General features: G+C 38.8%; 1 protein-coding gene across 2 annotated transcripts in view; it reads left to right on the top strand.

The window, feature by feature from the left end:
• The window catches only part of LOC148891381 (collagen alpha-1(XI) chain-like), a 70,518-nt gene that overhangs the window by 6,345 nt on the left and 41,898 nt on the right, over positions 1–22,275 (top strand). The window contains exons 2-6 of one of the 2 annotated variants that reach the window (XM_089007619.1): positions 5,204–5,368; positions 9,049–9,262; positions 9,754–9,916; positions 15,888–16,016; positions 20,229–20,318. In XM_089007619.1, coding sequence (XP_088863745.1) covers positions 5,204–5,368; positions 9,049–9,262; positions 9,754–9,916; positions 15,888–16,016; positions 20,229–20,318 — 761 coding nt within the window. The remainder of the gene's footprint in view (positions 1–5,203; positions 5,369–9,048; positions 9,263–9,753; positions 9,917–15,887; positions 16,017–20,228; positions 20,319–22,275) is intronic. The other variant, XM_089007620.1, reaches the window with a different exon arrangement.

Below are 22,275 nucleotides of genomic sequence, written 5' to 3'. Positions count from 1 at the left end.
AAGCTCTTAACATGGACAGCTACCCTAAACAGGAAAATAAAGCAGTCACAAATATAGTAGAAAGCAACAGGGTGTGAAACCAAGACCAAGTCTGAATCATGCGGAGTCTCATGCTGCTTTGAAAATCATTATTAACACGGTTAGTCACAAATTTATGAACTGTTACTAAGCTGGTCCCAAAGATCTGTATCTAGCATTAGACAAGAAGTTAAAAACAGCTTCATTAATTGACATTGACAAACCACTGAGGCATTATTAAAGTAAATAATGATTTTAAAACGCATTATGACTCATAACTGAAGTACTTAATAACAACGTTGTCAATCAATAATTGTGAATCACCCATTCGCGGAACCACTGGAGTCTATCCCACCAGTGTTTTGGGGGCAAGTGGTGGGGTACGCCCTGAATCGTTTCTTAGCCAATCACAGGATGAATCATTCAAGTATTTAAGAACCACTATTTAAATCATTAGAAAACTATTTTATAACCAATTATTAAAACTGGAAAAGATACTACATAATTATACGTTCAAGCATTACAAAAACCACCAAGAACTTTTTTAACTCATTTACTGCCAGACGATGTGCAAATATGTGTCCACTCCACTGCCAGGGTTTTTGTCATCTTCACTAAAATTGCAGAACCCACAGAATATTGAGTTTTAGTACTACGTAAACCTTCAATACAGCATTAGAAACCTTAGGCACTGTTCTTTCATTGGAACAAAAGAGTTAATTCCTAAGTTATATGGGTCTGGAGTTATCTGAGCTGGAAAGGGGGGCAGCTGTACAAAATACAAAACAATACATACATATTGATTTAGATAGCGCTTGAACAAAGTGCTAACATGGACAAATAGCAATTGCTGCCCCTTGTGGAAGGGAAAACATTGCCTGAAGTCTGACTAGAGCTTTATGGGCATCCCCGCAATAAAAACTAAACCCCGAACAAATGCCCGAACAAATTCGGGAATGAAGCTCCACGTCACATTTTTCAAATCCCGAATAAATTCAGGAATGGCAGCAAATGAGTTAATAACCATTTTCAAGTATTGACTACCTAAACGTGAAACATTGTAATCATAAAAAAACTTGCTTCAAACAGCATTGTAAATCATCAATAAAAAGTCATGAATAACACAGAAATAAATTAAAGTCGAGATAAAAAAGCCACTGCCCACGTTGTAAAGCATCCCTGAACTGTTTAATAACCACGTTGTGAATCATTAATGTACGTATTTATCACTACTTGTTAAACCACTTCATTAAGAATTATTAAACTCATTAATAACCACTTTATCAAGCAATAATAAACTAGTGGATAACCACTTAGTCAAGATGGACCTTTACCTAGCAAAAGTTCCTCAAAGGAGAAGTAGTCAAGAAATTTGGGGCCATCTGAGTTTAGTCTTGAGTATGTTTTACTAAAGGGGGTGAGTGGTGCACAGGGAGTGGTGCCAGGCCCATAATGGCTTCAGCATGTGGACTTCAAGCTCCAGCCAAAGCCCCCACCACCACTCGGCACCTCCTCGCAGCCGTCCCGACCAAGCAGGCAGCCACCCATACAGGAACCGCACAATCAGCACTTCCCTTGCTTCACGTGCTACGATCCATTTGTTGGCTGAATTTGCTGTCTCATTTCGCCACTTGAGTTCCAATGTTCCTGCTCCTCCCCACCAAATAGCGCAAATTGTAGTCGGGAAATACACTTACGATGTTAGTCGATGAAAAGGTTTCTTCAACCGTCATCTGTACTTCTTTGAAGGTGTCGGACGTTTCGCTTCTTATCCAAGAAACTTTGTCAGCAAACTAAAGTCTTACTGGTAGTTTAGGCCCCAAAGTTTCTTGGATAAGAAGCGAAACTTCCGACACCTTCAGAAAAGAAGTACAGATGACGGCTGAAGAAACCTTTTCATCGATGGACTACTCCTGTACGACTGAGAGCTTACACAGACGTAAGTTAGGATGTTAGTTCAAGTCAGTGACCAGGAGTGTACTATTAAATATAAATGGGGATGGGGTTGGAATTTGAGGGGGCTGCTGTGGGACTGCTGTGAAGGGAAAAGGAATCATTTCACCCCTGTAAATATTTGTATGATAGCTAGCAAGCTACTTCCTGGTTCATTGAGAAGAAGCTACCAGGAATACACCGTTTCAATTCTTGAATGGGTGTAACATATCCATTATGATTTAAACAGTGGGGGGGAAAAAAAACTATAAAAAAAAATACATAAAATAAATCATGGATTCTGTCCGTATTTTCGCTCGCACAGTAATTTTTGATTCTTTAAGACTGCCCCGAGAACTTAGACCAACAGGATTCTTACAGTTAACAGTAACGAGAACGACGCAAAAGTAGTTTTTTTAGATTTGCTAGTATGCTAGCTCGCAAACTACTTGCTAAATAAAATTGCAGCTGAAAAAAATAAAATAATAAAATAGTAATTATTATCATTGTATTAAGTTCATCCTGTCTACTTGATATCTAATTTAATTTAAATTTAATTGGTGACACTCTGACGAAGGCGGAAGTAGACGCCGAAACATGTCAGGTATTTGAAACACCTACAATACACTGTCTGTAAGTAAAGTATCTGTTTTAAATTAGTAATTATTATCATAATAATAATAACTCATAATAATAACATATTCATACCGATTTAAACAGTGAAAAAATCTACAAAAAAAATAATAAATCACTGATTATGTTCGTATTTTAGCTTGCAGACTACTTTTTGATTTGCTTGTATGCTAGCTCGCAAGCTACTTGCTGAATGAAATTGCAGCTGAAAAAACAATAGGATAATAATAATAATAATAATAATAATAATAAATAATAAGATATCAATTGCGATTCAAACAGTGAAAAAAACTACAAACAAACAAATACATCATGGATTCTGTTCGTATTTTAGCTCGCTGACAACTTTTTCATTTCTGAAGATTGCCCCGAAACATGAGACCCACGTGATTCATACCATGAAGAGTAACAGGTATGACGCAAAAGTAGTATTCTAGATATGGTTGTATGCTAGCTCGCACGCTACTTGCTAAATGAAATTGCAGCTGAAAAAAATAAAAGGATAATAATAACAACAATAATAGTAATAATAATATAAAGAACAATAACATATCAATTGTGATTTAAACCATGATTAAAAACTACAGAAAAAAATTATACATCATAGATTCTGTTCGTATTTTAGCTCACAGACTACTTTTTGTTCCCTGAAGACTGCCCCGAGACCTTAGACCCATGGGTTTCATACCGTAAGCAGTAACAGGAAGGACACAAAATTGTTTTTTCTAGATTTGCTAGTATGCTAGCTCGCAAGCTACTTGCTAAATGAACTTGCAGATGAAAAAAACAACACCATAATAATAATAATAATAATAATAATAATAATAATAATAATAATAATAATAATAATAATATCGCATCGCTGCAATTGAGGATTACTCATTGCTAAAAACTTCTTACAAGCTGTCCGTGGCTACTTTACAGTCCACTAGCTAGGATGCGGACAATAACCGTGCAGATAACAATGAAAAATCTGCCATGCGTTAATGTTGTTGTTTTGTTATTGTCTCTCATCGTTTCATGTTGCTTTTTTTCCAACATGTGTCAGACATGATCAAAGCAGTCCACGCACGCAGTAGAACAAAAGGGCCAAATTGCACATTCAAACATTTGTTGGTTTACGCAAAGTGACCTCAAAGAAGACTTCCACGGCACAAACGCAATCAGTTGGCCTCATTTCCCCTTTTTCTCATCGCTGCGATAAGTAACCACGTGACGGGAAATGGACACAAAACAGAGATTTGCTCGTGGAATGCAGTGTGTATTATTGAGGGAGGGGGGCCAGACACAAGAAAAGAAGCGTTTGGCCCAATGTTAAATAGTTGGGATGGTTGACCAAGCGGCAACAAGGGACACTTAAAAACCTGCAAAAATTCGAGAAATAATACCAAGGTGTTGGAGTACCATGATTGTGTCTTTTCACAGGACCTTGCGGCACTTCTCTTTCAGATGAGGGTTTAATACCATGTGTGGGCAGGCTTAGTTAGTTTTGGGGGGAGCTTGATTGGATTTTAATGTCATAATTTTAACAGGGTTTAGATTTCTTGTTTAAAAATAAATAAATAAATGAATAAATTAAATAAAATACCTTCTTATCTCTTATATATATATATATATATATATATATATATATATATATATATATATATATATATATAAATCATTTTTAACTCATTCACTGCCATTCACGAATTTATTTGGAAATTGAAAATATGACGTAGAGTGCCATTCTCGAATTAGTTTGGGTGCCGATAAAGCTCTGACCAGACCTCACGTATTTTCCCTTCCACAAGGGGGGCGCATGTCCCCTTTTTCCATGTTGATCCAGCTTCAGCTGTTGTTAAAGCCCTACATAAACCAATATATATGTATTGCATTTTATTTTGGACAGCCGCCCTTATTTCAAGCTCATATAACTCCAGAACCATATAATTTAGGAATTAAGTCGTTTTTTTTCTGATGAAAGAGTCTAAGGTTTCTTACACTGCATTGAATGTTTATGTCATTCTAAAACTCAATATTCTGTGGGTTCTGCAATTCAAGTGACAATGGCAAAAACCCTGTCACTGGAGTGGACACATTTTTCCACGTCTGGCAGTGAATGAGTCAAAATATTCACTAGGAAAATATATGACATTTTTCCCCATGAAATAAGAAATTGTATATATATTTTTTTTATTTTGAAAAAAGTAAGAATATGATGTACAACATCTCAAAAAAATACAATTTTGACTATGTGTATGAAGTGTATAAGTTTAAAATATTTTTTTCCGTAGTTATCATGTATGCAAGGAATAAAAAAATAAATATAACCAAAATGCTGATGTCATCTTTGCAGTTGTGGTCTGTTTTCTTGGGAAAATATATTTCCGCAAAATATATTTCCCGCAACTGCTTTCTCAAAAGAACACAATTGTGTTTTTCTCATTCAACTGTAGTGAAATTGGCAAATTGGCGTTTTCATGTTTATGTTTGTTAAAGTAATTATAAGTGCCTTGCATGCTGGGTCCGAGAGGACAGTAATTTCATATGTGCTGTATGTCATGCATATTAGCATATTTGACAATAAAGCTGACTTTGACTTTGACTTTGAATTGCATCTTCCCTTCTGCCATTACAGCCGAGCCAGTGGACGTGCTGAAGGCTTTGGACTTTAAGAGCTCACCTCAAGGCATCAAGAAAACGCCCGGCTTCTGCACAATGCGCCGAGGCTCGAAACCCGATATTGCTTATCGAGTGAACAAGAAGGCTCAGCTCAGCAGTCCGACCAAGCAGCTCTTCCCAGGTAAATGTCATCTTCATGGGAACCAACTTCATGGGATGCAGAGAAATTGAAAGATGTGGCAGTTCATTTATTATTTCATTTTTGTTAACTCATTCACTGCGATTCACAAATTTATTCTGGAATTGAAAATTTGACATAGAGGGCCATTCCCGAATTTCTTCGGGTTTTGTTTTTTCTTGCTTGGGTGCTGATTAAGCGCTGGCCAGACCTCTGGCAATGTGTTTTTTTCCCCTTGCATAAGGGGACAGCGTTTCCCTTTTTTCCATGTTAGTGCTTTGTTCCAGCTTCAGCTGTTGTTAGCGCGCTATATAAAACAATATGTATGTATTGCATTGTATTTTGGTCAGCTGCCCTCATTTCTAGCTCATATAACACCACACCCGTATAACTTAGGAATGAACTTGTTTTTCTGGTGAAAGAAGAGAGTCTAAGGTTTCTTACGCTGCATTGAATGTTAATGCAGTCTTAAAACTCAATATTCTGTGGGTCCTGGAATTCGCGTGACAATGACAAAATGACATGAAAATGACAAAAACCCTGGCACTGAATGAGTTAATGAGAGATTTCATTCACCCTGTCACCCGATACCATGATAAGGTGTCCCTGAAAGGCTTAAAAATGAGACGATTGGGAAATACAGTATATGGATGGCTTGACGCGTGTCATGAAAATTTCCGAAATAAACTGATCCATAATAAAAGCCGCAGAGTTCAAAGAATGTAGGGAAAAAAAGTATCGTTTTATAATCTGGAAAATGAAGTAGCTCAAAAATTTCCACCATTCTGCCAAATGAAGAAAAATTGAAGGATAAGGCAAGTCAACTCACATGGTTGGAATAAGGGGTCATAATTCAATGATCCGTTTTGGGATTGGCCATGAAAAAGAGAGTATGAGGGAACATATGTTCAGTTATATTTCTGTTGAGAGCACAAAATGGCCCCAGAAAGGGAAAAAAAACTTTCCCAGAAGCTCTAAATCAACATCTTCCACTGTTTAATCATCATACAAACAAATAGCAACACCCGCTTTGTGTTACCCAATCATGCGTGCAAAACTGGCAACATACTCCTTAGTTAAGTACAATGTCAACTGCCAGCGTCAATACAGTGTGCCCCCTTCTCAAATTTAATTGTTGCCAGCCTCCACTTTGCTGCAGTCGACAGACAGTCCGAGACTGTCTGGTACAATTTTTTTTTTGTTATTAGACACAGACTGCCATGACACATCATGGGTGAGGGGTGGGCAGAGCCCGTAGACCGTGAGAGTCGTCGCCTGCGTCAAGTGAAGGCATCTCACTAAATCAGAAATGAATAAAAGAATCCTTAGAAAGTCGTTGCGGTGGACATAATGAACACTTTTGTCTGGTTGAGGCCGTCTGGGTGCTTTGGTTTTACGTGGAAGGAGAAAGACACACAGCGAAGGCAGGAGCCGTGGTGGGTTCTCGTCCTTCACATTGAGCTGACTTGACATATGTATCCTTGACGCTAAGCGCAACTACTTAATTTTAATCTTCATATGAAGTCAAACGCGGGTCTTTTGCACTTCTCACTCTTTTACCGTTTATGCAGAAGTAAATGCGACACGATGAGTTTTCACTTCAGTTCAACTCAACTTGTTGAGCCTTCATGCAAAGTATTTCTATTTTTGAATTAAACTCAAATTATTCAGCCTCGACTTAAATAACGTCACACTTTTAAGTGTCACACTAAAGTAGACTTAAAGGACAACCGACGTCTCCGAACAAGTCCATAATTAGTAAAATGGCTTCAAATGACTCCTACTGGGCGTATTTTAATAAGATTCCACCGCATATAGCTATATTTTACGTTTTAAGACTCGCGCTGAACATTCAGGAAGACCTGGCTTCAGTTATCCTGGACCTACTGAGCGTATACACTTTAAAATAGACACATTGTAGCGGTCCTTCCATTACGTCAATGTATTGTGCTGTACTTGTTTGGTCTCGGGACCTCGTGTTGCACCCAAAAGCCGCCAGAAGGCCAGAAGAGGGGGTCCAAGCGCCATATAAGGAATTTATCAGCCTGTGGAAACGGAGGTGGCCACAGGAGGTCGCCATTTTGTGCCTCTTTTTTTGGGTGAGAGATTACCCCCCAATGTTGCCTCAAAATGGCACAAATAAATTCTTTAATCGATGGCAAACATGTATGCTTTCCTCTTCAGAACTATTTGAATCATGTTCATAACTGGATGTGTAACAAGAAAGCATATTCTCCGAATTTGAAGCCATTGTTTTGATTCACTCGCAATGCAAGACGTCTTGGCGTGACGTCACGAACCGGGGGCGGGACTTTCTGAAAATGCCCAATTCGCAGCTCAATTTTTTGCAGATTTTGGACAGTTTAAGTCATTTTTATTGGTGTTTTGCATTTGACTAAAAATATCATACTGCGTGTTTTGGGTTAAAAAACAAAAAGTGACGTCGGTTGTCCTTTAAGTATTTTAGTTTTCATGGAAGGATAAACTCAGCATTTCACACTTCCCCGCCACTGTTAAAGCTTTCTTGCTAAGTGATAATTAACACTTTTAGCCTTAATGTTTTTTGGGGGGGAATTCTGTGAGTCAAAGGATTATTATGATTATTCATAGATTGTTTTAACCATGGTCCAGAACTGGGATAGGATCGTTTTTGTCTGTGAGAATGAGATGTGACGGGTATGATAAACCTCACAAAAAAATCCTGGACTCTTGGACTGTAAATAGCACAGCCACCTTATATTGACGGAATACAGCTACATATATCAAAATGCCGTTTACTTGATACGTGCACTACATAAAGTTTTTTTTATGGAACAGTCTTGCACAGTTACAGTATATACCTCAGTCTTCTGACATTTTTTTATTATGCTTAGAATATCTTGTTTTTGTAGTTTTTTATCCTTTCACACCCACTCCATCCCCTTTCAAATTGCTGCTGTGGACTGCAAATTTACCCATTGTGGGACGATTAAAGCATTCTGATTCTGATTGTCACTCTCTAATGCTAAGCTAACATTAAGTGTATTAGCCTTGCCACAAACATAAATCCAGAGAGAGTCAATGCTTGCCCCATCCGCTTTTAATGTTGAAACTTTCTGTCCTGCATTCATGCTAATCAAAAATCTAATTACTTATCATGTTAACTCATTCACTGCAATTCACAAAATTATTGGGGAATTGAAAATAAGACACAGAGCGCCATTCGCAATTATTATTATTTTTGGGTGCCGATAAAGAGCTGGCAATGTTTTTCCTTCCATAAGGGGCAGCATTTCCGTATTTTCCATGTTAGCGCTTTGTTCTAGCTTTAGCTGTTGTTAAAGTGCTATATAAACCAATATGCATGTTTGCATTGTATTTTGATCAGCCACCGTCCTTTCAAGCTCATATAACTCCATACCCATATAATTTAGGAAGTAATTCTTTTTTTTCTGATGATAAAGAGAGTCTAAGGTTTCTTAGGCTGCATTGAATGTTTACATAGTCCTAAAACTCAATATCCTGTGGGTCCTGGAATTTGAGTGACAATGACAAAAGCCCTGGCACTGGAGTGGACACATTTTTGCACATCTGGCAGTGAATGAGTTAATAATGCAATTTTATTGAGCTGACCAGCCTCTCAAGCTAGAGTTTTATTTTATGTTATGTAATCAAATGAAACATCACTGGGTATCCTTTTCCAGGCGGAGTTTTCCCAGAAGACTTCTCCATCATGTTCACTGTCAAGCCCAAATCAGGCCTACAATCCTTCCTGCTGTCCATGTACAACCAGCAGGGCATCCAGCAGCTGGGTGTGGAGGTGGGTCGCTCGCCCATCTTCCTCTACGAAGACCAGCACGGAAAACCGACCCCGGAGGAGTACCCACTGTTCCGCTCTATCAACCTGGCTGACGGCAAGTGAGTGACCCAGTGACCGCTTTCTTCACATGGTGTTTTCCTACCATCAATGTGGATGCTAAGTAAAACATAAGGGGCTTCAGGGGTTTTAGCGATTCTAAATTGAGCATATCAAATCGGTCTTTGTACCTACTGCATTGATGGTGAGTTACTGCTAGGCACAACAGAAACGATTGCCCTATTGACTTCTTGTTTTTGACTCGAGACTGACCACAAACGATCTAATGTTCAAAGTAAGATACTAAAGATGCTCTAGTACATTTTTTCTTTCAAACTCATTCATATTTTCTCTATAAGTACTCACTGAGATTCGATACGTCTTGTACTTTTTTAACATCTTGGCCCGAGTTTAAGATAAACCTTGCGGCGCATTGAAAAAAGGCTCAAGAAACCATACCTGAAACCGATCAGCATAGAGTTAGGGTTTGGCTACCATTTCAGGGGATTTCCATGTTTATCATGTGAATAATTGCCTGTGTGTTGGTCATTAGGTGGCATCGTGTGGCCATCAGTGTGGAAAAGAAGAGTGTCACCATGATTGTGGACTGTAAGAGAAAGGTGAAGAAGACGCTGGCCAGGGGAGAGGGGTCAGTCATTAACACGGAAGGCATCACAGTCTTCGGCACCAGGATCCTGGACGACCAAGTCTTCGAGGTTAGCCACTCGCCATTTTGAAATCTCTGTTTGAGCCCCTATGTTGTCTCCGTTACTGCAATGGAACATTATAGAGGTGCTTAATGCGTCAAGGCAACACGATTGATTTGATTGTAAAGTTGGTAAGGGAAAGATGTTTTTGGCCAAGTTACTGTTTTTTTTTCCATGTATGCTTTTATGCTAAGCTAAATTCAGCCGTTCAGCCTTCATGCTACTTGTGCCAAGCTAAACTCAACACTATTCATAATGAAACATGTCATGCTAATTTTAAGTCAACACTTCTAACATTCTAAGCTAACACACGGGACTTGATCGAATGGTTGACAGACACAAAGGAATGTATCTTTATGACCTACCTGCATTCAAAACTCAACCCATGAGCCAGACTCAATGTGTTTTTTAGCCTCTATACTACCCTTATCCAACTCTTAATTTTTATGGTGAAACTAGAGCCTACAACAACCTAGTCAACTCTTTCAGATTTCACGCTAATCTCAATCTAACTATATTAACCTTCACAGTAAATCGCAGTCAACACTTTTGGCCTTTATGCTCATTGAAATAACTCCATTAGCCTTCATGCTCAGCTAAAATTGTTACATTTAGCTTTCGTACTTCACACTAAAATAAATTATCACATTTTGCTAAAATGGGAAAATAAGATAAATATATTTCTGTCTTCATGCTTTTATGCAAAACTCAACTCAGCGTTTTCAACATTTAAGCTGATTCTGACTGTTTTAGTCATAGTACCTCTCAACTTGGTACGTTGATCTGTAATCATTTTCTCAAAATCATTTTCTCGAAAATTTACACCAAGTTCAACTCTTTCATATTTCAAAGGAAGTTAAATTCACACTAAACTGCATTTAGAGCAACCTCAAGAAGGTTGTGACCTGAGTGGAAAATGTGACTTGGCCGCTTTAATATGTGGCTAAAGTGAGGCAGACGTGGTTAGAATCTCCTGACAGCCTTGATAAGGAAATATAGCATGGTTACACGAGGCCATAAAAGCCGTGGTTGTGAATTAGAGAAAGAACGCCAGAATGGAAGCCGCACTGAAGATTGTAATTAAGGTGCCTCTGAGTTAAGGGGAAACGACAACAACACTATTCCCAACTCTTCACGATTTTGTTCTTCTTCACAGAAGATTGTTTATGTTCTGATATCACCTCAGGCTAAGTTAAGTCTAAAACTCTCAGCCGTGCTAAATTCATACAAAATTGAATAGTCTTTTAGCCAACCAAACTCAATATGTTTTAAACTTAATGCAAGGCTAAATTCAACGCTCCCATTTCTAGCGTTTACGTGACTAATAGATTACAAACAGATAGATAGCTATGTAGCCAGCTAGGTAGCTAGCTAGATAGCCAGTTAGACAAACTAACGGGAAATTAGCTTTTAAAAAACAAGAAATGTTAAAAAAAGTAAAGCCACTCTAGTAGCCTTTCTTCTATGCTACGTGTAACTCGTTTGACCTTCCAGCTAAGTCAAGAAGACATTGAGGTGTTTTTCATCAGACTCCATAAAGACATTGAAACACATTTTAGCCTGTGTTGTTATATTTTCATCATTGTAGCATCTGTTCGCATAATACAAGCCGTATGTATTTTGACTTCAGTTTTTGTTGTGATTGTACTTCTGTCTCCCCCACTAGACACCTTTGGAACATAACCAATTGTACTTAAAAGTGTGATATACCTAATGATTGGGCATCTGCTGTCTTCGATGCTTCACAACGAAACTCTGTCACATCAGAATTTTCGTTCGTCTTGCAGCAGGGTGTAACGTGTCCTACATCATCCTTTTATTGGTTCTTGCAATAACAAAACAGTGGCCTCCTATTTTAGCATAGTTCTGGCTGACAGATGCAGAAGTCTTGCAAGTGCGAGAAGCTGGAATAATGTTCAGCATATGATCACATTCCACAGCTGGTAGACACATATCCTCGGCCAGCAGGTTTATCAATGCTACCGCCTCCGTGCTCCCACTTTTTTTTTATATTTAATACAGATGGCACTGTTGAAGTTAATTGTGTGCCAGATCCGCTATTTGTACTACTTTTAGGATTAGATGAGCACAAAGGCTTAACAATGTCGAATTTAGTATGAATTAAAGGACAACCGACACAATTCTTTTGTTTCCTAACTGACATCAGAAAAACATTTTACAGCATCTAAAATACCCAAAACATGCAGGCTGATATTTTAGTCAAATGCAAAACACCAATAAAAAGAACTTAAAGTTGTCCAAAACTACCACTAATTAGCTCAAAACTGGAGAGATTCAGAAAGTCCCGCCCCCAGTTCGTGACGTCTCGTCAGGATACTCCTTCTCAAACCCCTTGCTCCAGAATCAAAACAGTGGCTTCAGATAATTCAGATTCGGAAAAAGATCCTTTCTTGTTACTCATCCAGTTATTTAGAATTTAATCACGGGGTCAAGAAAAGCATTCGTGTTCCATTCAAAGAATAGACTGACTGTCGGAATAATACTGTAACGTCCAGTGCTTGTGTTGTGCATGTCACGCTGAGGGGCATTACAATACGTACCAGGTTTGACTGTCATCGAAGCGTCCTTTCGGCTACACCAAAGAGCTCGGTCCTCGTTCTGAAGAATGTAATCATCTTTGGCTTGGAAGAGCTCCATTTTACTTATATACGTTCAACAAAATAATTTATGAGATGGATGATCAGCCTTGAGAGGAGTTATCCATCGCTAACTCCGGCTAGCTTCTCGTTGTCCTTCGGCTCTGGTCCGTTGGAAATGGCTGGTTGTCCGCTGGGAATTTGTGTAGACACCTTTTTTATGCGTGTTACCGCAATTGGCTGCCACGCAAAGATTCACCATTGCATTATTTATGTAGTTTTCCTTCTAATTTCGTGGTCAACACAGTGTTTTCTGATGAAAAAAAGTACCCAAAATGCATTGTGTATCGCTTTCTCGGTCAGGGGCGTGAGTCCCTCAGCTACGTCACTCCGGCATCGTCATCAACTCGATAACAAGACTTCATGAATATTGAGCGCAAGTTTTAAAACGTAAAATATAGCTATATGCAGTGGAATATTTGTAAAATGTGGTCAGTAGAAGTCATTTGAAGTGATTTGACAAATTCTGGACGCAACTTGTCCTGAGGTGTCGGTTGTTCTTGTTCTTGGTTGTAAAGAAATGCTTTGTTTCGACCATAATTAAATGAAAACTGTTCAATTGTAAAGGCCAAAATCATTCAGCTTAGCATCAAAATTAAAATAATTGAGTTTGATATGAAGACAACAAGTCTTGTGTTCAGAAGATAGCGTGATTGCAGCAGGTGCTAAGTTTACCGTAGCATAAAAGCTAGAAGTGCTGAACTTGGCTTAACTTAAATCGCAAAGAACCATTTGCTGACATCGGGCTATAACTCAAGTGGACTTTAATATTATGACGACATTCTATTGTACCGACTGCGATGCGATCCCACCCGCACCGCTCAAACAAAAGTGCCAATGCTCATCCCAATCAACTTTTTTAGCTGTAGCCCGTTGCTACTAAAAAGTCTCGGGAATCTGGAGCGTGTTAGGCACAGTCCCCCCGGCTAATTGTCGTCCTTGTGCGTTTTATTTTTCTCTTCAAATTCCATTTGCGTGTGTTGTTCCACTTCCACAGCTCCGCCTGTGCAATAAGATAATAAGAAATAAAGCACGCTAGTTGCTCATACAGAGGATGAGTAAGCAGGCCGGATAGCATGTCACGTCCTGAGCTGGACACATGCACATGCGAGCTTGTGATTGGTGTCAAGGGCAGTCCAGAGTGATGTCACTGTGAGATAGAGATAGTGAGTAGAGAGAAAGTCTGTCGTTTCCTGTTGATTTTGCAATAATTTTTCCTTCGTTTGTGCCAGAGTCAAGCTACCACCATATGCAATATTTAAAGTATCATTTTTCCCCATTTTTGTAAGTGTAAAATGAAGTTAACTGTTGTGATTAAGACATTTAAACAATGAAGCACTAAATATTGAAATTGTACTAATTTTAATCTCAATTTGTTGCATTTAGGTCGGCAGTTCGACTAAATTGATTGATTTGAAGTTAACTTGAAGTCTGAATGTGTCAGCATGTTGATCAGGGGTATCAAGCCACGGTCCAATTTAGGTAAACCATTAGAATGTTTCAGCCCCTCCACATATTACACATAGAGCGCAAAAAAAAAAAAAAGAATAACTAGTTTTCAAAAAGTCAAGAATAATGACTGTTATTGTGATTTACATTTGACAATTAGAAATTTTGGCTCGGACTTTCGCTAGCATCATGGAACTTGACGTGCTTGATTTTCTTTCACTGGCCGAATGAAATGATATGGTGGATCAGATTTGGCCCCCGGGCCTTGACTTAGACACCTGTGATGTATACCAATGGTGAAACGCTTTATTGTAACTTTTAAATGGTGGGTGTGTTGAGTCTAGCTTAGCAGGAAGTGGTTGTTGTGACATGTCCATCTTCGTTGAAATCTCGTGAGCGTCCCCGGCGTGCCGACATTTGAACATAAACATCCCACCACGTAGAATTAATAAACGGAGAATGGAGGATGTGGAGCAGATATCAACAAGTTCATATGCGCTAATAAAAACAAAGGCAAGACAAACAGACAAATAATGACCGCGCTGCTCGGCTTGTTGTTGCTTCTTAGCGTCTTTCGTGTCAACGCCGTCTCAAAGTATGAAATAATTTTTACAAGTGTAAAAAACAAGTAAACCACTGTGAATGGAACAACTTTTACGACAATATGTTTTGAACTTGCCCTGCGCTTTGATGACATGATTTGAAGTTGTAGTGAGCAAAAAATACTGCAGAAATGAGAGTACGTACAGCTTTTAGAATTTATTGGATGGTCGTCGTCATAATGCTTAGCCATCAACGCTAAAGTAAAAGCACAACCGCGTTAATCCAAGATTATTAGCTGTTATCTTGCAGGCTTTAGTTGCCGATGCTGCATTCAAAATTGTACACACATCGAATTTGAATTGATTTTGAAGAAGTGATTGACTTTAGAAATCTTTGGTATTTGTATTTACAGTCAAACATCGGTTTTCAACCAAAATCCGTACCAGCAACCTGTTCGAAAATCGATTTGGTTGAAAAACAAAACATTTTCCATTATAGTCAATATAATGAATGTGTGCTTTTTTTCATTATTTAATTTTTTTATTGTAATATAACAAAAGAAACATGCTTGCTAACGACGGAACGCCACATGAGGATAATGCATCGTCACAACGAAACGCAAGAAAGTGATTTATAAGGAAGCGCAGAGAAGTCAAGTGGTGCATTCAGGTGCACTCAGTTTGGTTGAGAACCGATTTTCGGTTGTAAACCTAAGCATAAAAAACAAAATATTTGGTCAAAAATCGATTTGTTTGAGAACTTAGACGTTTAAAACCAACGATTCACTGTATTTATATTTTCTTTGCTGATTGGACTGAAGTCAGGGGGGGGTAGGGAGATTTTCCATGACATTCATTGTCGAGCATGTTGGCCCATGTTTAAGATTTCTGGTATGGAAATGTAAATAAATAAATACAATAAAAAAAATGTTCCAACATTCTAGTATCATCACTATATATTTCGAATCTTCTAATTTGGTGATTGACTGATGGTCACATTCTTCAAATGAGGCATTTTGGCTGATGGGAAAAGGTTAGCGGTGCAGATATAATTTCCTTTTCCAAAAGATCATGAAAACCAGACGTCGATAAGATAACTACAAACCTTGGTTATTCATCTGCCATGAGCCAGGAATCTCGCCCTGCTACAATAGGTTGCAGATTCGCCTCGAGCCTTGATTAACGACCTTTTATATCAGGAGGATTACGGTCTGTTGTTCTCAAACACATCGGGATGTGTTCGTCCTTGCATGGACACACTCCACTTGTATCAAAAAATGTTTTTTCTTTTTGTTTTTATGGCTGATGTTGTTTGTCTTTGTCATGGTCTAGGGTGACATTCAGCAGCTGCTTATCGTGGCAGACCCCCGGGCCGCTTTTGACTACTGTGAACATTACAGCCCCGACTGTGAAACCCCAAACCACAGGGACACCCCGCAAGCCCAAGAACCTGAGGAAGAGGTTAGTAGAAAAGGGGATTCATGGTGCAGCTGTAACAAAGCACTTCACGTAATAGTCAACACAAAGCAAAATAATAAACACAACAGGAACATAAAAACAGGGACAGTTGAGCAATCTTAACGACTTTCCCCATGTACTCTATGATGTTTGAGTACAAGACAAACACTTTAGTACATGAAGAAATTGTAGATGAAAGAGGAGACGATAAAAACCTCCTCTTCACCAGTGGATCAGTTCATGGTGGAATGTGCACGTCTGCTACAAGCTAATTTTTCAAAGCAAACACAAAGCTGTCGCATCCATTGACAATTGACATTGTCTCACATCTCCTGTCCCACGTAAATCCGTTTCAATTCCAAGCCGCGACAGTTTTTATGGCCTACTCCAACTTTTATACGGGAATTGTAGTCATTTATAATGGGCAGCTATTAGCCAAGGTTGACAGGTATGATTAAAATTCAGCAAATATTATCCTTACATCTTTTAAAAAAAAATTAAAAATCGTATCATAACATTCATTCAACAGAGCAATAAAAATGATGCATAAGAGTAACTTTTTTATTATTGCCCACATTTTTTTTCTGGTTTGTGTTACCAAATATGTTCCTGATCAGGCACAAATATTCAGAAAATTAGTTTTAATAATCATAATTTAAAAAAAAATTATAATAATAATTTCTAAGCACCTTTCAAAACTCTCAAGGACACTTTACAGTCACAATTTTTTTTTGTGCAGGCGAGCAGCAGCAGCCATTCGCGCCAGCGTCCACTCTACCCAGAAGTCACACTGTTTTTTATTCTATTCTTCTCAATTTACTTGATAATGTCCCCACATGTTTCTACTACCTTGGACTAATGTGTGTGGTGTCCATTTTGGCTCAATTTACTTTGCGTCTGGTCAAAATTACACAAAAAATGCATTTTAAATCACTTAATTGAACAAGTGTGTTTTTCTTGATGATTGTTCGACATCTGCGCTTCATATTATGACTTAAAATTTAGCATGAGGCATCCAAATTAACAATTAGAATTCCTTGCCTATCAAAAATGTCTCTTTTTTTGTTTGTATGTGTGTTACTTCTCCAGCATGAGTCACAACAGTCAGCTGACATTTTCCGTCAACTAACCGATGAGCTCATGCTGGAAAATTTCACCCCCTTTTTTTCCCCACGCTGCCGCAGAGGTCGATCCGAGCCCCGTTTTTGCAGTGGCCCCGTGATTTATATCACTAACGAGTACAGCAGGCTGTGCTACCCGAAATTCAACCTTTTTTTTTAACCTTTCATCCCATTGCAGAAAGAATTCCAATACCTGGAAACATTTTTTTTTCAATGCCGGGTTCAAGTATGGAAGAAGTGGTTGGAAACTGTTGCTTCATCTTCATCAAGTTTACTCTGGTGGAGGCTGTCAAGCAGAGAGACAGAATGGGTGATGGGGGCGGGGGGTGAGAGAGAGACAGAGAGGGAGAGACACTTTGGCTGTACGTATGGTTTATTCGCTGTCCACGTTATAGTCGGAATGTTCCCCGCAATTCCTGTCATCATAGCTTTTTAGGCTCGTTATGGATGTTTATGGAGACCTTTTCTTGACAGGGATGTGCAATATCTATAGTTTGGCTTCTTTTATGGAAAGGGCAACATTCTTAGTTTTTTTGCAGCATCAATGTACTTTTAAGGGCAACGCAACCCACTTTCTTTGCTTTTTAGGAAAGCGAAATCACTTTTGCAAGGGTGTCAAACCCTTCATATGTTACATACAGAGCGCACAACAAATTGATGAAGAACTAGTTTTCCAATCAGAAGTTAAGTATAATGACTGTTATTGTGGTTGACATACAACAAATTGACATTTTGGTTTGGACTTTAGCAAGCATCTTGGCACTTGACATGCTTGATTTGCTTTCGCTGGCCTAATAAAATGATGTAGCGGGCCAGATTTGGCCCCCGGGCACTCTAGGTTGTCGTCTTTTTGTGAAAGTATAGCATTTTAGGAAAGTCCAAGATCACTTCATTGTTTTAGCCGATATACAGTGTGGATGTTCAATACACTGACTCTTGTTATCGATTTTTAGCCCGTTTAATTCTATTCTTCTATTCTGCAAATTTCCCCATTGTGGGACGAATAAAGGTTTTCTGATTCTGATTAAGAAACTGCAAAATTGATTGTTTGCAATCCAGTCAGGAAAGAAAAACACTGATAAGTGCATCATCGATAGTTTTTTTTCCCACCATCGGGGTCACAATGTTTCACACAGCTCCCCTAATCAAAGACGTTTCTAGCAGCAATAATGCTAACCTGAAGCCTGATAACATGATAAGCTATCCTCTGTACTAGCCGCTGTTCCCTGAATGGGTTAAACAGATTCACGTGTTGTGGATGTGTCATGAAAACTCCACCAGGGAGTAACCACCTTGACCCTCCCGTCACTGTGTAGTTGTCGGCCACATATGTTCGGCCCAGGATGAAAAGAAAGGAAGCAGGGGCGATATGGGAGTGCGCGTCCATATGTGCGCACGATTGTACGTCCAATTCCGATTTCATCCGGGCCTTGCGGTGAAGCTCCCAGCGAAGCGTTCCACCATCGTAAATCCATACGCCCACAACTCCTCAACCCTCGCGTTCTCCCCTCCTGTCTGACTGTCTCGACTGTTTGGCCAGGCCCCCCCTGACTCTAACTGTGACCTCTGGATGAATGTTGAGCCAACATTGCGGCTTTTAGCATTCTTTCGCAACTCATATTAATCGCTCTAAAGCAGTGGTGTCAAAGTCATTTTTTTGCCGCGGGCTACATTGTAGTTACGGTTTCCTCTCAAGGGCTAGTATGAATTTGGAAAAACCATTACAATGTTTCATCTCCTCCACATATTTCATACAGAGCACACAAAAAAATAGAAATAACTAGTTTTCTAATCTGAAGTAAAAAAAATAATGACAGTTCTAGTAGTTTACATGGGACAATTTGAAACTCTGGTTCAGATTTTAGCAATCATCATGGAATTTCACGAGTTGGATTTGCTTTCGCGGAATAAAATAATATGGTGGCCCAGATTTAGCCCCCGGGCCTTGGCTTTGACACTGATAATGTAAAGCATATCCTGTAATCAGGATATGCTTCACTCTCTTCACTATTAAATTCTCTCTTCACTATTAAATTCTCATTTAATATAGGCTGGGAGGAAACAGTATGACTTTGTATTTATTTTTTAAGACAGCTGCCCTCATTTCAAGCTCATATAACTTCAGACCCATATACTGTACAATAATTTAGGAATTAACTATTTTTTTCTGATAAAAGAAGAGAGTCTAATGTGTCTTACGTTTCATTGAGTGTTTCTGTAGTCCGTATCTCAATACTCTGTGGATCCTGGAATTTCAGTGACAATGACAAAAACCTTGGAACTGCTTCGTCTCCGTTTAAATCCAGCAGACATTTCAACAGCTTCTTCCCCCTAGCCATTAACTCTTTAAACAGTAACCCAAATAGAACTGTATAGTGCCTCTTTGCAATTTTTTGATGATGATACTAGTGCAGCGTGTTCTAATGGAAACAAATTGTGTGTTCTCCATACTTGGCAATAAAGAGGATTTTAATTCTGAAGAAAGGGAACATGACAGAGCAACTGTCGTTTCTTTGGTTTAGCATGTTTTATAGGCTACCTTTTGAAGTTTCAACATTTTCAGCTTGCACCAATTCCCACAATTTATTCCAATCTGAGCGACATGTATCCATTTCCTTTATGACTCTGAGACCATAAATAAACATCAACATTATATGCCTGAAGCTGATTATTTTGCACTGCTCAGCCCACATGTTTATTTCGCACTATATGTCATTTGCTCCTGTAATTTTGCCTTTTCCCAACCATGAGTCAGGGATGCACGCTCACTTTAAAGAGGCTCCATTAATGAACGCCTTTGTCGATCATTAATGTTCGGACCTACGCGTAGCCCAGCGTCACATTTGACCGCATTATAACTTGTTTGGAAGCAAACAAGAGTTGTTATTCATCCATATATCTATTTTTTCTATTCTATGGATGTGATTTATTTCAACATATATTTCTAAAACAGCATGGCGAGTACATCTCAGCCTCTCGCTCATCTTTTGCCATGTAAATACTGTACAATATGTCATTGTGCTGGCATATTTTACATGACGACATTGATTGACCGCATCCCTTTCCCCTCCATTTTTTCTCTTCAATTTTCCAGTACACTAACTATGATTATGGTGAGTTATATGACTACAGCGAAGGAGCGCTCCCCACTGAACCTGCCCCTACCGAAGGAGCCAAGACTGAGGTACCGCTGCTACTCACCCTGTTTTCATGATCAATGCTTGTTATGAATAACCAGCATGTCCGAGCGTGTTTTATTCTCCGTCCTTTGTCTCAATTTTCTTCTTTTATTTTAGATTATATTAGATTAGTTGGGTTAAATTCATACCATCGAATAATAATAATAATAATAATAATAATAATAATAACTTAATAACTTTGCTGCTGTGAAATGTAAATTTCTCCACTGCGAGACTAATAAAGGCAAATCCAATCCAATCCAATAATAATACAGTAAAGTCTCGTTATATCGATATCGGTTATATCGATAGTACTGCTTATTATGATACTATTTCTATGAACGCAAGGAGAAAATGTACATGCCGCAGGATCGGATATATCGATAGTCCGGTTATATCGATATTTTTTCGGACTCCCGAGAATATCGATATAACGAGACTTTACTGTAATACATTTCATCTGATGTGACGTGCCTTCGTCAGCTGAAAAAGGCGCGTCACAACAACATCCAAGTATACGCCGAAACATGTAAGGTAATTGAACGCCTAAAAAAGCCACTGTCTGTAAGAAAAGAATCTGTTGAAAATTAGATTAGATTAAATGAGCCTTTATTCATCTCACAGTGGAGAAATATACATTTCACATAAGCAAAAACAAAATACAGGCGCTGCTGTAAAGCCAGCCACTCTCAGGGTGCTATCTTGAAGTCAAAAACAAACAAAAAACATAATATGACACAACACAAACGATACACAGACAGTCATTCAATCTTAAGCACTTTATGCACCCTCTTTGTTGCATGGTCTAGATCAGGGATGCTCACACTTTTTCAGCATATGAGCTACTTATAAAAACAACCAAGTCAAAATGATCTACCCACGACAAAAATGCAAAACATAATTATTTTCAAATGTTTTAAGGATTCTTTGTATGTACAATGTATGTTGATGTACCTCGCATAACTGAATAAGCCAATATTGCACACCACACATAATAACTACATATACATAACATAATAAATAACTATTATTTTTTTTTTTTTGTAATTACCTGAGTTTACTTTGATGACTTGCACTGAATTGAATCAGCCAGGGATGCATAGTCCGGACAGTAGCTGCTGACAGCCAGCCTCAAGCACATTTCCAAATGTTCATCAGTCATGGTGGAACGGTATTTGGACTTAATGATCCTCATGTAGGAAAAGGCTGAGTCACATAAATAAGTGAAGCCGAATAATGCAGACAAGGAGGTAGCACATTTCCTCATGTTGGGGTACTTTTCCTATGTGAGTAAGTTACAGAACTGTCCATGAGCCCTGGACTTCAGCAGTGAGAACACTCACAATCTCCGATGTCCTTCCACATTTGCTGGGTTAAATCCTCAGCCATGGCTTCACAGCGCCGTGTAACTGTATGTCTTGACAGCTGCAGAGCTTTGATTGAAGATAATATCTCTGCCTTATTTTTAAAGTCTCTGAACAAGTAGTAAGGTAATTCGCTGACTAGCTTGTAAATTTTGCTGCGTTTAGCGCCGTTGTTTACGCATGCACGGCGACCTAAAGGTAAAAATTCAGTTGTCATCTGAATGGTTGCCCTGTATGTCAATCAAGTGACGGGACGTTTGATAGGCTGACTATTTTTTTTTACTGTCACGCTGCGATCGACCAGTACTACCTCCGCGATCGACGTAACGAGCACCCCTGGTCTAGATGAAAGAGGAGAGGATCAAAGCGTCCTTTTCACCAATGGATCAGGGATATCATGGTGAAATGTGCAAGTCTCCTAGAAGCTAAAAAAAGCAAACAAAGCTGTAGCATCCATTGGCGAAAAGAGATTGTCTGAGCTCCTGTTCCACGTAAATCCGCTTCAATTACAACAAGCGACAGTTCCACATCCGCATCGGCACTGTAACCACAATGTAACCTGCGGCAAAAAAAACAAAACGTTTTGTGCCCAAGTTGT

The sequence above is a fragment of the Hippocampus bargibanti genome, linkage group LG11, assembly GCF_051943395.1.
Source record: "Hippocampus bargibanti isolate YZ-2025 linkage group LG11, ASM5194339v1, whole genome shotgun sequence".
In the NCBI taxonomy this organism is placed as follows: domain Eukaryota; kingdom Metazoa; phylum Chordata; class Actinopteri; order Syngnathiformes; family Syngnathidae; genus Hippocampus; species Hippocampus bargibanti.
The sequence above is the reverse complement of the archived record's forward strand: the minus strand, read 5'-3'. Positions and strand labels throughout refer to the sequence as shown.